Source organism: Caloenas nicobarica, chromosome 34, assembly GCF_036013445.1.
Source record: "Caloenas nicobarica isolate bCalNic1 chromosome 34, bCalNic1.hap1, whole genome shotgun sequence".
NCBI lineage: Eukaryota > Metazoa > Chordata > Aves > Columbiformes > Columbidae > Caloenas > Caloenas nicobarica.
Genome location: NC_088278.1, coordinates 689,468 through 707,581, shown reverse-complemented (window position 1 = coordinate 707,581; position 18,114 = coordinate 689,468). Strand labels below are relative to the sequence as shown.

Genomic DNA, 18,114 nt, shown 5'->3' with positions numbered 1-18,114 from the left:
AAATGGAAATGCCCCCAAAATAAATGAAAATGGCCTAAAATGGGCTGAAATGGCCCCAAAATAAATGGAAATGGCCCCAAAATGAGCGGAAATGGCCCCAAAATAAAGGAAATTAGCCCAAAATAAACGAAAATGGCCCAAAATGAGCTGAAATGGCCCCAAAATAAGCCGAAATTGCCCCAAAATGAGCTGAAACGGCCCCAAAATAAATGAAAATGGTCCCAAAATAAACGGAAATGGCCCCAAAATAAACGGAAAAAGGCCCCAAAATGGGCTGAAATGGCCCCAAAATTAAGGAAAATGGCCCAAAATGAGCTGAAATGGCCCCAAAATAAGCCGAAATCGCCCTAAAATGAGCTGAAACGGCCCCAAAATAAATGAAAATGGTCCCAAAATAAACGAAAATGGCCCCAAAATAAACGAAAATGGCCCCAAAATAAAGGAAAACGGCCCCAAAATAAATGGAAATGACCCCAAAATGAGGTGAAATGGCCCCAAAATAAACGAAAATGGCCCCAAAATAAATGAAAATGGCCCCAAAATAAACGAAAATGGCCCCAAAATAAAGGAAAATGGCCCCAAAATAAATGGAAATGGCCCCAAAATGAGGTGAAATGGCCCCAAAATAAAGGAAATTGGCCCCAAAATAAACGGAAATGGCCCCAAAATTGAGCCCAAACCCCTCGAAATGGCCCCCAAATGCCTTGAAATGCCGCAAAAATGGGCTAAAACTCTCCTCAGGACCCCAAACCCACTATTTCTGTCCCTAAATCCCCCCCAGGAACCCCAAAACGCCCATTTCTAACCCCAAATCCCCCCCTCATCCGGCGGGCTCTAGGACCCTGCGGGAGCCGCGGCCTCTCTCCCGCGGGCACTTCCGCCCGGTCGGGGGCGGGGCGGTGAGGGCAAAGGGGCGGTGCCAAGGGAAGGGCGGGGGCAGGAGGTGGCGCTTCCGGTTCCGGTGAAGAGCGACGCGTGTGGAGCGGCGTGGACTGAAGGGCGGGATGAGGCCTGGTGGGAACTGGGTGAACTGGGTGAACTGGGAGGCACTGGGAGGGACTGGGGGGCACTGGGAGGCACTGGGAGGGACTGGGGGGCACTGGGAGGGGAACTGGGAGGGATTGGGAGGGGAACTGGGGTGGGATTGGGGGCACTGGGTTATACTGGGAGATACTGGGAGATACTGGGATGGGATTGGGAGGGACTGGGGGTTTTTGGGGTGTACTGGGAGGTTGCTGGGGGTTACTGGGAGGTGACTGGGGGGTAACTGGGAGGTGACTGGGAGCTACTGGGAGGTTACTGGGAGCTACTGGGGGTTACTGGGGGTTACTGGGAGCTACTGGGAGGTTACTGGGGGTAACTGGGAGCTACTGGGGGTAACTGGGAGCTACTGGAAGGTTACTGGGGGTTTTTGGGGTGTACTGGGAGGTTACTGGGGGTAACTGGGAGCTACTGGGGGTAACTGGGAGCTACTGGAAGGTAACTGGGAGGTAACTGGGAGCTACTGGGGGGTTACTGGGGGTAACTGGGAGGTTACTGGGAGCTACTGGAAGGTTACTGGAAGGTTACTGGGGGTCACTGGGAGCTACTGGGTGGAACTGGGGGGTTACTGGGGGTAACTGGGAGGTAACTGGGAGCTACTGGGGGGTTACTGGGGGTAACTGGAAGGTTACTGGGAGCTACTGGAAGGTTACTGGGGGTAACTGGGAGGTTACTGGGAGCTACTGGAAGGTTACTGGGGGTAACTGGGAGGTTACTGGGAGCTACTGGGGGTAACTGGGAGCTACTGGGGGTAACTGGGTGTTACTGGGTGGTAACTGGGAGCTACTGGAAGGTTACCGGGGGTCACTGGGAGCTACTGGGTGGAACTGGGGGGTTACTGGGGGTAACTGGAAGGTTACTGGGAGCTACTGGAAGGTTACTGGGGGTAACTGGGAGGTAACTGGGAGCTACTGGGGGTTACTGGGGGTCACTGGGAGGTTACTGGGGGTAACTGGGAGCTACTGGAAGGTTACTGGGAGCTACTGGAAGGTTACTGGGGGTAACTGGGAGGTAACTGGGAGCTACTGGAAGGTTATTGGGGGTCACTGGGAGGTTACTGGGGGTAACTGGGGGGTTACTGGGTGTAACTGGAAGGTTACTGGGAGTTACTGGAAGGTTACTGGGGGTAACTGGGAGGTTACTGGGAGGTTACTGGGGGTTACTGGGAGGTTACTGGGAAGCTAGTGGGAGGTTACTGGGAGTAACTGGGAGAGACTGGATATACTGGGACGTAACTGGGAGCGCAGAGGCTGTAACTGGGGAGTTACTGGGAGTTACTGGGAGGACACTGGGACTTACTGGGGTTCAGTTTGTGGTTTATTGGGGGTTTACTGGGAGTTACTGGGAGGGAACTGGGGCTTACTGGGAGGGACTGGGATATACTGGGTGGTTAGGGGGATAACTTGGAGCCCAGGGGCTGTAACTGGGCAGCTACTGGGAGTTACTGGGAGGTAACCGGGGGTTACTGGGGTTTAGTTCGTGGTCTATTGGGGGTGTACTGGGAGGGAACTGGGAGTTACTGGGAGGCGGGGGGGGGTTACTGGGGTTACTGGGAGGCGGGGAGGGGGTTACTGGGGTTACTGGGCCTGTCCCAGTTTGCCCCAGTGCTCCCAGTTCACACCAGTTCACAGGGTTCAGCCCGCGTGGGGGACGCGGCGGCTTCCGGGGCGGCCGAGGTGAGTGGGCTCCCAGTATGACCAGTAGCCCCTCCCAGTATGACCAGTAGCCCCTCCCAGTATGACCAGCAACCCCTCCCAGTATGACCAGTTACTCCCATTCCCCTTCCCAGTCCCTCCCAGTAACCCCAGTCCCCCCCAGTCCCTCCCAGTAACCCCAGTCCCCCCAATTTCCCTCGCAGTTCCCTCCCAGTAACCCCAGTCCCCCCCATTTCCCTCCCAGTCCCTCCCAGTAACCCCAGTTCCCCCCCAGTCCCTCCCAGTCCCCTCCCAGTAACCCCAGTTCCCCCCCAGTCCCTCCCAGTCCCCTTCCAGTAACCCCAGTCCCTCCCCCAGTCCCTCCCAGTAACTGCAGTCCCCCCTCCCAGTTCCCCCCCAGTCCCTCCCAGTTCCCCCCCAGTCCCTCCCAGTTCCCCCCCAGTCCCTCCCAGTAATCCCAGTCCCCCCCCAGTCCCCGCCCAGTTCCCACCCCGGTCCCCTCCCAGTCCCCTCCCAGTCCTCCCAGTTCCCCCCTAGTCCCTCCCAGTAATCCCAGTCCCCCCCTAGTCCCCCCCCAGTTCCCACCCCGGTCCCTTCCCAGTCCCCTCCCAGTCCGTCCCAGTAACCCCAGTTCCCCCCCCCAGTCCCCCCCCAGTCCCCCCCCAGTCCCCCCCCAGTTCCCTCCCAGTTCCCCCCCAGTAACCCCAGTTCCCCCTCATTTCCCCCCCAGTCCCTCCCAGTCCCTCCCAGTAACCCCCGTCCCCCCCCAGTCCCTCCCAGTAAACCCAGTTCCCCCCCATTTCCCTGCCAGTCACCCTCCCAGTCCCTCCGAGTTCCCCCCAGTCCCTCCCAGTCCCCTCCCAGTAACCCCAGTCCCCCCCATTTCCCTCCCAGTCCCTCCCAGTAACCCCAGTTCCCCCCCAGTCCCTCCCAGTAACCCCAGTCCCCCCCATTTCCCTCCCAGTCCCTCCCAGTAACCCCAGTTCCCCCCCAGTCCCTCCCAGTCCCCTCCCAGTAACCCCAGTTCCCCCCCAGTCCCTCCCAGTCCCCTTCCAGTAACCCCAGTCCCTCCCCCAGTCCCTCCCAGTAACTGCAGTCCCCCCGCCTCGTCCCTCCCAGTCCCTCCCAGTAACCCCAGTCCCCTCCCAGTTCCCCCCCAGTCCCTCCCAGTTCCCCCCCAGTCCCTCCCAGTAATCCCAGTCCCCCCCCAGTTCCCACCCCGGTCCCCTCCCAGTCCCCTCCCAGTCCCTCCCAGTTCCCCCCCAGTCCCTCCCAGTAATCCCAGTCCCCCCCCAGTTCCCACCCCGGTCCCTTCCCAGTCCCCTCCCAGTCCGTCCCAGTAACCCTAGTTCCCCCCCAGTCCCTTCCCAGTCCCTTCCCAGTCCCTTCCCAGTCCCTTCCCAGTCCCCTCCCAGTAACCCCAGTTCCCTCCCAGTCCCCTCCCAGTAACCCCAGTCCCTCCCCCAGTCCCTCCCAGTAACCGCACTCTCCCCTCCCAGTCTCTCCCAATCCCTCCCAGTCCCTCCCAGTAACCCCAGTTCTGCCCCCAGTCCCCCCCCAGTCCCTTCCCAGTCCCTCCCAGTAACCCCAGTTCCCCCCCCAGTCCCTTCCCAGTCCCTCCCAGTAACCCCAGTTCCCTCCCAGTCCCCTCCCAGTAACCCCAGTCCCTCCCCCAGTCCCTCCCAGTAACCGCACTCTCCCCTCCCAGTCTCTCCCAATCCCTCCCAGTCCCCCCAGTAACCCCTGTTCTGCCCCCAGTCCCCTCCCAGTCCCTTCCCAGTCCCTCCCAGTAACCCCAGTTCCCCCCCCAGTCCCTTCCCAGTCCCTTCCCAGTCTCTTCCCAGTCCCTCCCAGTAACCCCAGTTCCCCCCCAGTCCCTCCCAGTAATCCCAGTCCCCCCCAAGTCCCCCCCCAGTTCCCACCCCGGTCCCTTCCCAGTCCCTCCCAGTAACCCCAGTTCCCCCCCAGGTGGCTCCCGGGGCCGGGGGGGCGTGGCCGGGGGGCGTGGCCGAGGAGGCCCCGCCCGCGGAGGCCCCGCCCACCGAGGCTCCGCCCCCCGGGGCCGGGGGGGTCGCGGCGGCTTCAAGGGGGGACGGAAAGTGACGGTGGAGCCGCATCGGCACCAGGGTACTGGGAGCACTGGTTGGACTGGGAGGGACTGGGAGGGAACTGGGGGGGGACTGGGGGGGAACTGGGATGGGGACTGGGAGGGACTGGGATGGGGACTGGGAGGGACTGGGGAGAGAACTGGGAGGGACTGGGGTGGGGACTGGGAGGGACTGGGAAGGGAACTGGGAGGGACTGGGAGAGAACTGGGGGGGGACTGGGGGGGAACTGGGATGGGGACTGGGAGGGACTGGGATGGGGACTGGGAGGGACTGGGGAGAGAACTGGGAGGGACTGGGGAGAGAACTGGGAGGGACTGGGGAGAGAACTGGGAGGGACTGGGGTGGGGACTGGGAGGGACTGGGAGGGATTGGGAAGGGAACTGGGAGGGACTGGGAGAGAACTTGGAGGGACTGGCAAGGGAACTGGGTGGGACTGGCAAGGGATCTGGGAGGGACTGGGGGGGAACTGGGAGGGACTGGGGGGGAACTGGGAGGGACTGGGGGGGAACTGGGAGGGACCAGGAAGGGATCTGGGAGGGACTGGGGGGGATCTGGGAGGGACTGGGAGAGAACTGGGAGAGAACTGGGAGGGACTGGGAGGGACTGGGAGAGAACTTGGAGGGACTGGGAAGGGAACTGGGAGGGACTGGGTGGGAACTAAGATGAACTGGGAGTGACTGGGGAGAGAACTGGGAGGGACTGGGGAGAGAACTGGGAGGGACTGGGGAGAGAACTGGGAGGGACTGGGGAGAGAACTGGGAGGGACTGGGGAGAGAACGGGGAGGGACTGGGAAGGGAACTGGGAGTGACTGGGGAGAGAACTGGGAGGGACTGGGAAGGGAACTGGGTGGGACTGGGAAGGGAACGGGGAGGGACTGGGGGGGAACTAAGATGAACTGGGAGGGACTGGGAAGGGAACTGGGAGGGACTGGGAAGGGAACTGGGAGGGACTGGGAAGGGAACGGGGAGGGACTGGGGGGGAACTAAGATGAACTGGGAGTGACTGCGGAGAGAACTGGGAGGGACTGGGAAGGGAACTGGGAGGGACTGGGAAGGGAACTGGGAGTGACTGGGGAGAGAACTGGGAGGGACTGGGAAGGGAACTGGGAGGGACTGGGAAGGGAACTGGGAGGGACTGGGGGGGAACTAAGATGAACTGGGAGGGACTGGGAAGGGAACTGGGAGGGACTGGGAAGGGAACTGGGAGGGACTGGGGGGGAACTAAGATGAACTGGGAGTGACTGCGGAGAGAACTGGGAGGGACTGGGAAGGGAACTGGGAGGGACTGGGGGGGAACTGGGAGGGACTGGGGGGGAACTGGGAGGGACCGGGAAGGGAACTGGGTGGGACTGGGAAGGGAATTGGGAGTGACTGGGGGGGAACTGAGATGTACTGGGAGGGACTGGGAAGGGAACTGGGAGGGACTGGGAAGGGAACTGGGAGGGACTGGGAAGGTAACTGGGAGGCACTGGGAAGGGAACTGGGAGGCACTGGGAAGGGAACTGGGGGCGGAACTGGGAGGCACTGGGAAGGAAACTGGGGAGAACTGGGGGGGAACTGGGAGGCACTGGGAAGGAAACTGGGGAGAACTGGGGGGGAACTGGGAGGGACTGGGGGCAAACTGGGAGAGACAGGGGGTACTGGAAGGGACTGGGAAGGAAACTGGGGGGAACTGGAAGGCACTGGGAAGCACTGGGGGGGAACTGGGATGGACTGGGGGAGAACTGGAAGGCACTGGGGGGGAACTGGGGGGAACTGGAAGGCACTGGGAAGGAAACTGGGGGAGCTGGGAGGGACTTGGGGGGGAACTGGGAGAGACGGGGAACTGGGAGGGACTGGGAAGGAAACTGGGAGGCACTGGGAAGGGAACTGGGATGGACTGGGAGGGAATTGGGAGGCACTGGGGGGAACTGGAAGGCACTGGGAAGGAAACTGGGGGGCACTGGGGGGGCACTGGGATATACTCAGCAATGACTGGGAGGCACTGGGGGGGAACTGGGAGGTGCTAGGAGGGAAACTGGGGGGGAACTGGGGGGAACTGGGAGGCACTGGGAAGGGAACTGGGGGGAACTGGGAGGCACTGGGAAGGGAACTGGAAGGGACTGGGAGGCATTGGGGGGGAACTGGGAGGCATTGGGAAGGGAACTGGGAGGTACTGGGGGGAACTGGGAGGCACTGGGAAGGGAACTGGGAAGGGAACTGGGAGGCACTGGGAAGGGAACTGGGGGGAACTGGGAGGCACTGGGAAGGGAACTGGGGGGAACTGGGAGGCACTGGGAAGGGAACTGGGAGGCACTGGGGGGGAACTGGAAGGCACTGGGAAGGAAACTGGGGGAGCTGGGAGGGACTGGGGGGGAACTGGGAGAGACAGGGGGAACTGGGAGGCACTGGAAAGGGAACTGGGGGGAACTGGGAGGCACTGGGGTAACTGGGATGAGCTGAAGGAAACTGGGAGGCACTGGGAAGGGAACTGGGGGGGAGCTGGGAGGAACTGGGATGAACTGGGAGGTAAACGGGAGGCACTGGGGGTAACTGGGATGAACTGGGAGGCACTGGGGATAACTGGGATGAACTGGGGGGGAACTGGGATCAAGTGGGAGGCACTAGGGGTAACTGGGAGGCACTGGGTGTAACTGGGATTGGACTGGGTTGGGAATTGGGGTAACTGGGAAGCACTGGGAGGAGGTGGGATTGAAGTGGGGTGGGAACTGGGGTAACTGGGATGAACTGGGAGGCACTGGGGGTAACTGGGATTGAACTGGGGTGGGAACTGGGGTATCCAGGAGGGAACTGGGATGAACTGGGGGTAAGTGGCAGGCACTGGGAGGGGTCAGGGCTTTAACTGGGAGGCACTGGGAGGGGTCAGGGCTTTAACTGGGAGGCACTGGGATTGAACTGGGGTGGGAGGTGGACAACTGGGGGCTGACTGGGAGGTGGTTGGGAGGTAATTGGTTTGAACTGGTCCGTACTGGTCAGGCGTGTTCATCGTGCGGGGCCGCGAGGACGCGCTCGTGACGCGGAACCTGGTGCCCGGGGAGTCGGTGTACGGGGAGAAGAGGATCAGCGTGGAGGTACTGGTTTATACTGGTTTATACTGGTTTGTAGCAGGAGGGACTGGTGGGGAACTGGGAGGGACTGGGAGTCACTGGGAGGGGACTGGGGGGAACTGGGAGTCACTGGGAGGGTCTGGTGGGGAACTGGGAGGGACTGGGAGTCACTGGGAGGGGACTGGGGGGGAACTGGGAGTCACTGGGAGGGACTGGTGGGGAACTGGGAGGGACTGGGAGTCACTGGGAGGGGACTGGGGGAGAACTGGGAGGGACTGGGAGTCACTGGGAGGGGACTGGGGGGGAACTGGGAGTCACTGGGAGGGACTGGGGGGGAACTGGGAGGGACTGGGAGTCACTGGGAGGGAACTGGGAGGGACTGGGGGGGAACTGGGAGGGACTGGGAGTCACTGGGAGGGGACTGGGGGGGAACTGGGAGGGACTGAGAGGTGACTGGGGGGAACTGGGAGTCACTGGGAGGGACTGGTGGGGAACTGGGAGGGACTGGGAGTCACTGGGAGGGACTGGTGGGGAACTGGGAGGGACTGGAGAAGCTGGGAGGGGGGTGGAGGAGGTTAACGGGCAACTGGAAGTAACTGGGGGCAACTGGGAGTGACTGGGAAGAACTGGGAAAGGTTAAGATGCAACTGGGAGTCACTGGGAAGGGACTGGGAGGGCACTGGGGGTGACTGGTGCGGACTGGGAGAGCAGCTCGGGGCTAACTGGGAGCACTGGGAGGCGGCACTGGTGGCACTGGGAGGGTGGGAGTGTCCCCAGGAGGGGCCACCGGGGTTGGGGACACCAGTGGGACCTTCTCAGGTCACATACTGGGAGCACTGGGCTGTAGAACTGGTGCCGCTGGGTGGCACTGGGAGGTTCAGGGAGCCCATAAGGTGTTCCTGTTGGTTGGTGACGTGTCCCCAAGTGTCCCCGGGACACCGAGATGTCCCCAGGAGGTGTCACCAACCTTGAAGTCCCCACGAAAACCTTCTCAGATTTCATACTGGGAGCACTGGGATACGGGACGGGTGCCACTGGGTGACACTGGGAGGTTCAGGGCATCCATGGGATGTCAAAGATGGTTGGTGACATGTCCCCAAGTGTCCCCAGGGCACCGAAATGTCCCCAGGAGGTGTCACCAACCTTGAAGGCCCCACGAAAACCTTCTCAGATTTCATACTGGGAGCACTGGGATACGGGACTGGTGCCACTGGGTGGCACTGGGAGGTTCAGAGAGTCCATAGGGTGTTCCTGTTGGTTGGTGACATGTCCCCAGGTGTCCCCAGGGCACTGAGATGTCCCCAGGAGGTGTCACCAACCTTGAAGGCCCCATGAAAACCTTCTCAGATGTCATACTGGGAGCACTGGGATACGGGACTGGTGGCACTGGGAGGTTCAGAGAGTCCATAGGCTGTTCCTGTTAGTTGGTGACATGTCCGTAAGTGTCCCCGGGACACCGAAATGTCCCCAGGAGGTGTCACCAACCTTGAAGGCCCCGTGAAAACCTTCTCGGATCCCATACTGGGAGCACTGGGATATGGGACTGGTGGCACTGGGTGACACTGGGAGGTCCTGGGAGCCCATGTGACGTCGAGTGACGTGTCCCCGATGTCCCCGTCCCCAGGAAGGTGACACCAAGGTCGAGTATCGCGCCTGGAACCCGTTCAGGTCCAAACTCGCCGCCGCCATCCTGGGCGGGATCGACCAGATCCACATGGGACCCGGGTCCAAAGTCCTGTACCTGGGGGCGGCCTCGGGGACAACGGTGTCACACGTGGCCGACATCGTGGGGCCGGTGAGTGGGGACAACGGGGTCACCGCCCCCTCGGGGACGATGGGGAGGTGGCACCTCCATGCTCTTGAGGGTGTCGCGGGGGGTTTGGGGACAATTCCGTAGGGTTTGGGGACACGGGGGTGACACCGGGAGCCCTTAGGGACGTCCCCATGGGGTTTGGGGACATGGGGATGGGGTCACCAAGAGCTTGGGGACACCTTGGAGGTGGCACCTTCATGTTCTTGAGAAGGTCCTCGAGGTTCTTTGGGGACATCACATCGGGTTTGGGGACCCGGGGGTGACACCGGGAGCCCCTTGGGGACGTCCCCATGGGGTTTGGGGACACGGGGGTGACACCGGGAGCCCCTTGGGAACGTCCCCATGGGGTTTGGGGACATGGGGCTGGGGTCACCGAGCCCTTGGGGACACCTTGGAAGTGACACCTTCATGTTCTTGAGAAGGTCCTTGAGGTTGTTTGGGGACATCACATCGGGTTTGGGGACTCGGGGGTGACACCGGGAGCCCCTTGGGGACGTCCCCATGGGGTTTGGGGACATGGGGGTGACACTGGGAGTCCCTTGGGGACATCCCTGTGGGGCTTTGGGGTTTGGGGACACAGGGATGGGGTCACTAAGAGCTTGGGGACACCTTGGAGGTGGCACCTTCATGTTCTTGAGAAGGTCCTCGAGGTTCTTTGGGGACATCACATCGGGTTTGGGGACCCGGGGGTGACACCGGGAGCCCCTTGGGGACGTCCCCATGGGGTTTGGGGATATGGGGATGGGGTCACCAAGAGCTTGGGGACACCTTGGAGGTGACACCTTCATGTTCTTGAGAAGGTCCTTGAGGTTCTTTGGAGACATCACATCGGGTTTGGGGACACGGGGGTGACACCGGGAGCCCCTTGGGGACGTCCCCATGGGGTTTGGGGACATGGGGGTGACACTGGGAGTCCCTTGGGGACATTCCTGTGGGGCTTTGGGGTTTGGGGACACAGGGATGGGGTCACCAAGAGCTTGGGGACAACTGGGAGGTGGCACCTTCATGTTCTTGAGAAGGTCTTCGAGGTTCTTTGGGGACATCACATCGGGTTTGGGGACACGGGGGTGACACCGGGAGCCCCTTGGGGACGTCCCCATGGGGTTTGGGGACCCCGCGGTGACGTCCCCGCCGTCCCCAGGAGGGCCTGGTCTACGCTGTGGAGTTTTCCCACCGCTCGGGGCGCGACCTCATCAACGTGGCCAAGAAACGAACCAACGTGATCCCCGTGATCGAGGACGCGCGGCACCCCCACAAGTACCGGATGCTCGTCGGTGAGGGGACACTGGGGACACTGGGGGACAATGGGGACACTGGGGACACCGACCTTGGGGCTTCTCAAGGGGGTTTTGAGGTTTGGAGGCATCTCAGGGGGGTTTTGGGGGCGTTTTTGGGGATCTCAAGGGGGTTTTGAGGGGCCTGATGGAGAAATTTGGGGTCCCGGAGATGAGTTTTGGGGTCCCAGAGTTGAGTTTTGGGGTCTCAGGAAGGTCCTGGAGAAGGTTTTGAGGCTCTTCAAGGGGGTTTTGAGGTTTGGAGGCATCTCAGGGGGGTTTTGGGGGACCCGATGGAGAATTTTGGGGTCCCGGAGATGAGTTTTGGGGTCCCGGAGTTGAGTTTTGGGGTCCCAGAGATGAATTTTTGGGGTCTCAGGAAGGTCCTGGAGAAGGTTTTGAGGCTCTTCAAGGGGGTTTTGAGGTTTGGAGGCATCTCAGGGGGGTTTTGGGGGATCTCAGGGGGGTTTTGAGGGACCCGATGGAGAATTTTGGGGTCCCAGAGTTGAGTTTTGGGGTCCCGGAGTTGAGTTTTGGGGTCCCAGAGATGAATTTTTGGTGTCTCAGGAAGGTCCTGGAGAAGGTTTTGAGGCTCTTCAAGGGGGTTTTAAGGTTTGGAGGCATCTCAGGGAGGTTTTGAGGGACCCGATGGAGAATTTTGGGGTCCTGGAGATGAGTTTTGGGGTCCCAGAGTTGAGTTTTGGGGTCCCAGAGATGAATTTTTGGGGTCTCAGGAAGGTCCTGGAGAAGGTTTTGAGGCTCTTCAAGGGGGTTTTGAGGTTTGGAGGCATCTCAGGGGGGTTTTGAGGGACCCGATGGAGAATTTTGGGGTCCCGGAGATGAGTTTTGGGGTCCCAGAGATGAATTTTTGGGGTCTCAGGAAAGTCCTGGAGAAGGTTTTGAGGCTCTTCAAGGGGGTTTTAAGGTTTGGAGGCATCTCAGGGGGGTTTTGGGGGATCTCAGGGGGGTTTTGAGGGACCCGATGGAGAAATTTGGGGTCCCGGAGTTGAGTTTTGGGGTCCAGAGATGAATTTTTGGGGTCTCAGGAAGGTCCTGGAGAAGGTTTTGAGGTTCTTCAAGGGGGTTTTGAGGTTTGGAGGCATCTCAGGGGGGTTTTGAGGGACCCGATGGAGAATTTTGGGGTCCCAGAGTTGAGTTTTGGGGTCCCAGAGTTGAGTTTTGGGGTCCCAGAGATGAGTTTTGGGGTCTCAGGAAGGTCCTGGAGAAGGTTTTGAGGCTCTTCAAGGGGGTTTTGAGCTTTGGAGGCATCTCAGGGGGGTTTTGGGGGATCTCAGGGGGGTTTTGAGGGACCCGATGGAGAAATTTGGGGTCCCGGAGTTGAGTTTTGGGGTCCCGGAGTTGAGTTTTGGGGTCCCAGAGATGAATTTTGGGGACTCAGGAGGATCCGGGAGAAGGTTTTGAGGTTCCTCAAGGTTCTTTGGATGTTGCTGAGAAGCTCCTGAGGCATCTCCAAGAGGTTTTGGGGCGTTTTGAGGTGGTTTTGGGTTCCCTGGTGGCGTTTTTGGGGCATTTTTTGGCGTTTTTGGACTCTCCGTTGGGGTTTTTGGGGCATTTTTTGGCGTTTTTGGACTCTCCGTTGGGGTTTTTGGGGCGGTTTTGGGCTCCCCGTTGGGGTTTTTGGGGCGTTTTTTGGCGTTTTTGGGCTCTCCGGTGGGGTTTTTGGGGCGTTTTTTGGGCATTTTTGGGCTCCCCGTTGGGGTTTTTGTGGCGTTTTTTGGCGTTTTCGGGCTCCCCGTTGGGGTTTTTGGGGCGTTTCTTGGGCATTTTCGGGCTCCCCGGTGGCGTTTTTGGGGCGTTTTTTGGCGTTTTTGGGCTCCCCGTTGGGGTTTTTGGGGCGTTTTTTGGCGTTTTTGGGCTCCCCGTTGGGGTTTTTGAGGTGTTTTTTGGGCGTTTTCGGGCTCCCCGTTGGGTTTTTGGGGCATTTTTGGGCGTTTTTGGGCTCCCCGGTGGGGTTTTTGGGGCGTTTTTGGGCGTTTTTGGGCTCCCCGGTGGGGTTTTTGGGGCGTTTTTTGGCATTTTCGGGCTCCCGGTTGGGGTTTTTGGGGTGTTTTTCGGCATCCGGGGCGGCTCCCGCGTGCCGGCGGCGGCTGCCGGACTCGGGGCCGTGGGGCCGGTTCTGCGCAGGGATGGTCGACGTGATCTTCGCGGACGTGGCCCAGCCCGACCAGACGCGCATCGTCGCCCTCAACGCCCACAACTTCCTGCGCAACGGCGGGCACTTCGTCATCTCCATCAAGGTAGCGCGCCGGGGCGCACCAGTGCGGACCAGTACGGACCAGTACAGACCAGTACAGATCAATGCAGACCAATACAGATCAATGCAGACCAATACAGATCAATAGAGACCAGTGCGGACCAGTACAGATCAATACAGACCAGTACAGATCAATACAGACCAGTACAGATCAATACAGACCAGTGCGGACCAGTACAGACCAGTACAGATCAATGCACAGCGGGACAGACCAGTACAGATCAATACAGACCAGTATAGACCAGTACGGACCAGTACAGACCAACACAGACCAGTACGGACCAGTACAGATCAATGCACAGCGGGACAGACCAGTACAGACCAGTACAGATCAATACAGACCAGTGCAGACCAGTACAGACCAGTACAGATCAATGCAGACCAATACAGATCAATGCACAGTGGGACAGACCAGTACAGATCAATACACACCAGTGCAGACCAGTGCAGACCAGTACAGACCAGTACGGACCAATACAGATCAATGCAGACCAGTGCGGACCAGTACAGATCAATACACAGCAGCATGAACCAGTACAGACCAGTACAGATCAATACACAGCAGCATGGACCAGTACAGACCAGTACAGATCAATACAGACCAATACAGATCAATGCACAGCAGGACAGACCAGTACAGATCAATACAGACCAGTACAGATCAATACACACCAGTGCGGACCAGTATAGACCAGTACAGATCAATACAGACCAGTACGGACCAGTACAGATCAATGCATAGCGAGACAGACCAGTACAGATCAATACAGACCAGTACAGACCAGTACAGATCAATACACAGCAGGACGGACCAGTGCGGACCAGTACGGACCAGTACAGACCAGTACGGACCAGTACAGATCAATACAGACCAGTACGGACCAGTACAGATCAATGCACAGCGGGACAGACCAGTACAGATCAATACAGACCAGTACGGACCAGTACAGATCAATGCACAGCGGGACAGACCAGTACAGATCAATACAGACCAGTACAGACCAGTATGGACCAGTACAGACCAATACAGACCAGTACGGACCAGTACAGATCAATGCACAGCGGGACAGACCAGTACAGATCAATACAGACCAGTACGGACCAGTACAGATCAATACAGACCAGTACGGACCAGTACAGATCAATGCACAGCGGGACAGATCAGTACAGACCAGTACAGATCAATACAGACCAGTGCGGACCAGTACAGACCAGTACAGATCAATGCAGACCAATACAGACCAGTACAGATCAATACAGACCAGTACAGATCACTACAGACCAGGACGGACCAGTACAGATCAATACAGACCAGTACGGACCAGTACAGATCAATGCACAGCGGGACAGATCAGTACAGACCAGTACAGATCAATACAGACCAGTACGGACCAGTACAGATCAATGCACAGCGGGACAGACCAGTACAGACCAGTACAGACCAGTACAGATCAGTAAGTACAGATCAATACAGACCAGTATAGATCAATACACACCAGTATAGATCAATATAGACCAGTACAGATCAATATAGACCAGGACAGACCAGTACAGATCAATACGGACCAGGACGGACCAGTACAGACCAGTACAGATCAATACAGACCAGTACAGATCAATACAGACCAGTACAGATCACTACAGACCAGGACGGACCAGTACAGACCAGTACAGATTAATGCAGACCAGTACAGACCAGTACAGATCAATACACAGCAGCACGAACCAGTACAGACCAGGACGGACCAGTACAGATGAATACAGACCAGTACACACCAGTATGGACCAGTAAAGACCAGTACAGACCAACACATACCAGTACAGATCAGTACACACCAGTACAGATGAGCAGTCCGCCTCCCAGTCCCCTCCCAGTCTTTCCCAGTCCCCTCCCGATCCCCTCCCAGTCCCGTCCCAGTCCCCTCCCAGTCTGTCCCAGTCTGTCCCAGTCCCGTCCCAGTCCCCTCCCAATCCCCTCCCAGTCTATCCCAGTCTGTCCCAGTCCCCTCCCAGTCCGTCCCAGTCTATCCCAATCCCCTCCCAGTCTATCCCAGTCTATCCCAGTCCCCTCTCAGTGTGTCCCAGTCCCCTCCCAGTCCCCTCCCAGTCTGTCCCAGTCCCCTCCCAGTCCGTCCCAGTCCCCTCCCAGTCCCCTCCCAGTCCCCTCCCAGTCCCTCCCAGTCTATCCCAGTCCCCTCCCAGTCTATCCCAGTCCCCTCCTAGTCTTTCCCAGTGTGTCCCAATCCCCTCCCAGTCCCTCCCAGTCTATCCCAGTCCCCTCCCAGTCTATCCCAGTCCCCTCCCAGTCCCCTCCCAGTCCCCTCCCAGTCCCTCCCAGTCCCCTCCCAGTCCCTCCTAGTCTATCCCAGTCCCCTCCCAGTCTATCCCAGTCCCCTCCTAGTCTTTCCCAATCCCCTCCCAATCCCCTCCCAATCCCCTCCCAATCCCCTCCCAGTCCCTCCCAGTCCCCTCCCAGTCCCCTCCCAGTCTATCCCAGTCCCCTCCTAGTCTTTCCCAGTGTGTCCCAATCCCCTCCCAGTCCCTCCCAGTCCCTCCCAGTCTATCCCAGTCCCCTCCCAGTCCCCTCCCAGTCTATCCCAGTCCCCTCCTAGTCTTTCCCAGTCCCTCCCAATCCCCTCCCAGTCCCCTCCCAGTTCCCCCCAGTCCCCTCCCAGTCCCTCCCAGTCCCCTCCCAGTTCCCCCCAATCCCCTCCCAGTCCATCCCAGTTCCCTCCCAGTTTCCCCCAGTCCCCTCCCAGTCCCCTCCCAGTCTATCCCAGTCCCCTCCCAGTCCCCTCCCAGTCCCTCCCAGTCGATCCCAATCCCCTCCCAGTCCCTCCCATTCCCTCCCAGTCCATCCCAGTCTATCCCAGTCCCCTCCCAGTCCCTCCCAGTCCCTCCCGTGACCCGTCCCCGTTTCCCAGGCCAACTGCATCGACTCGACCGCCCCCGCCGAGTCGGTGTTCGCGGGGGAGGTTCGGAAAATGGCCTCGGAGCGGATGCGGCCGCAGGAGCAGCTCACGCTGGAGCCCTACGAGAGGGACCACGCGCTGGTGGTCGGGGTGTACCGGTAACTGGGAGCACTGGGAACACTGGGAGGGACTGGGGGGAACTGGGAGGGGATTGGGGGGCACTGGGAGGGGACTGGGGGGAACTGGGAGCCACTGGGAGGGACTGGGAGGGGATTGGGGGGAACTGGGAGGGATTGGGATAGACTGGGAGGGGATGGGAGAGGCTGGGAGGGGACTGGGGGGAACTGGGAGGGGATGGGAGGGACTGGGATAGACTGGGAGGGGACTGGGGGAAACTGGGAGGGAACTGGGATGGACTGGGAGGGGATTGGGGGAAACTGGGAGGGGATTGGGGGGCACTGGGAGGGGACTGGGGGGAACTGGGAGGGACTGGGAGGGGACTGGGGGAAACTGGGAGGGAACTGGGATGGACTGGGAGGGGATTGGGGGGGACTGGGATAGACTGGGAGGGGTCTGGGGGGAACTGGGAGGGGACTGGGAGGGACTAGGAGGGGACTGGGAGGGGATTGGGGGGAACTGGGAGGGACTGGGAGGGGATAGGGGATTGGGGGGCACTGGGAGGGAACTGGAAGGGACCGGGGGGAACTGGGAGGGGATGGGAGCACTGGGAGAGACTGGGAGGGGATTGGGGGGAACTGGGAGGGACCACGCGCTGGTGGTCGGGGTGTACCGGTAACTGGGAGCACTGGGAGGGGATGGGGGGAACTGGGAGGGACTGGAGGGAACTGGGATAGACTGGGAGGGATTGGGAGCTACTGGGAGGGACTGGGATAGAATGGGAGGGGACTGGGGGGAACTGGGAGGGGATTGGGAGGGACTGGGATAGACTGGGAGGGACCACGCACAGGTTGTCGGGGGTGTACCGGTAACTGGGAGCACTGGGAGGGGACTGGGAGGGACCGGCATAGACTGGGAGGGGACTGGGAAGGGACTGGGAGGGGACTGGGATAGAGTGGGAGGGACTGGGAGAGACCACACCCTGGTGGTGGAGGTGTACTGGTAACAAACTGGGGGAACTGGGATAGACTGGGAGGGAACTGGGAGAGACTGGGAGGGAACTGGGAGAGACTGGGAGGGACTGGCAGTTACTGGGAGGGACTGGGAGGAACTGGGGGGAACTGGGACAGACTGGGAGGGAACTGGGAGGAGAATGGGGGGAACTGGGAGTTACTGGGAATTACTGGGAGGGACTGGGGGGGGGGGGGTCACGTGACTGATCTGCCCCTCCTCCCCAGCCCCCCTCCCAAGCAGAAGTGACGTCACCGATGACATCATCCGTGCCATCATCATCATCCCTGGCGCGTTTTGGGGCAATTTCAGGCGGTTTTGGGTTTTTTTTGGGGGGGGGGGTGGGACTGAAATGAGGGTTTTTAATTAAAAACAAGGAGAACAAAAGGCGGCTCCGTCCTTTGGGGGCAATTAGCAGGGCATTAATTAACCCCGGGGGGCTTAATTAACTCTTGGGGGGGGGGGGGCATAGTTAGCCCTTGAGGGGGTTAATTAGACACCCTGAGGGGCTTAATTAGCCTTTGCAGGTGGTTAATTAGTGTCTGGGGGGGTTAATTAGCCCTTGCGGGTGTGGGGGTCCCAGTACCAGTATGGACCCCCCAGTACCAGTATGGACCCCCAGTACCAGTATGGACCCCCCAGTACCAGTATAGACCCCCAGTACCAGTATGGGCCCCCAGTACCAGTATGGACCCCCAGTACCAGTATAGACCCCCCAGTACCAGTATGGACCCCCAGTACCAGTATAGACCCCCCAGTACCAGTATAGACCCCCAGTACCAGTATGGACCCCCCAGTACCAGTATGGACCCCCCAGTACCAGTATGGACCCCCAGTACCAGTATGGACCCCCCAGTACCA

General features: G+C 59.8%; 1 protein-coding gene across 2 annotated transcripts; it reads left to right on the top strand.

Annotated features, from left to right (window-relative positions):
• The first annotated feature begins 945 nt into the window (after positions 1-945).
• FBL (fibrillarin) lies at positions 946-17,599 on the top strand. Of its 2 annotated transcripts, XM_065654645.1 has the most exons (9): positions 946-1,014; positions 2,673-2,717; positions 4,665-4,823; positions 7,781-7,875; positions 9,476-9,646; positions 10,806-10,938; positions 13,084-13,196; positions 16,138-16,283; positions 17,481-17,598. In XM_065654645.1, the coding sequence occupies exons 1-9, from the start codon at positions 1,005-1,007 to the stop codon at positions 17,500-17,502; spliced, it is 894 nt and encodes a 297-aa protein (XP_065510717.1). In that variant the 5' UTR covers positions 946-1,004; the 3' UTR covers positions 17,503-17,598. The 2 variants fall into 2 exon arrangements, with proteins under 2 accessions (XP_065510717.1, XP_065510718.1); XM_065654646.1 differs by lacking the exon at positions 4,665-4,823 and having other exon boundaries at positions 17,481-17,599.
• The last annotated feature ends 515 nt before the right edge of the window (positions 17,600-18,114 follow it).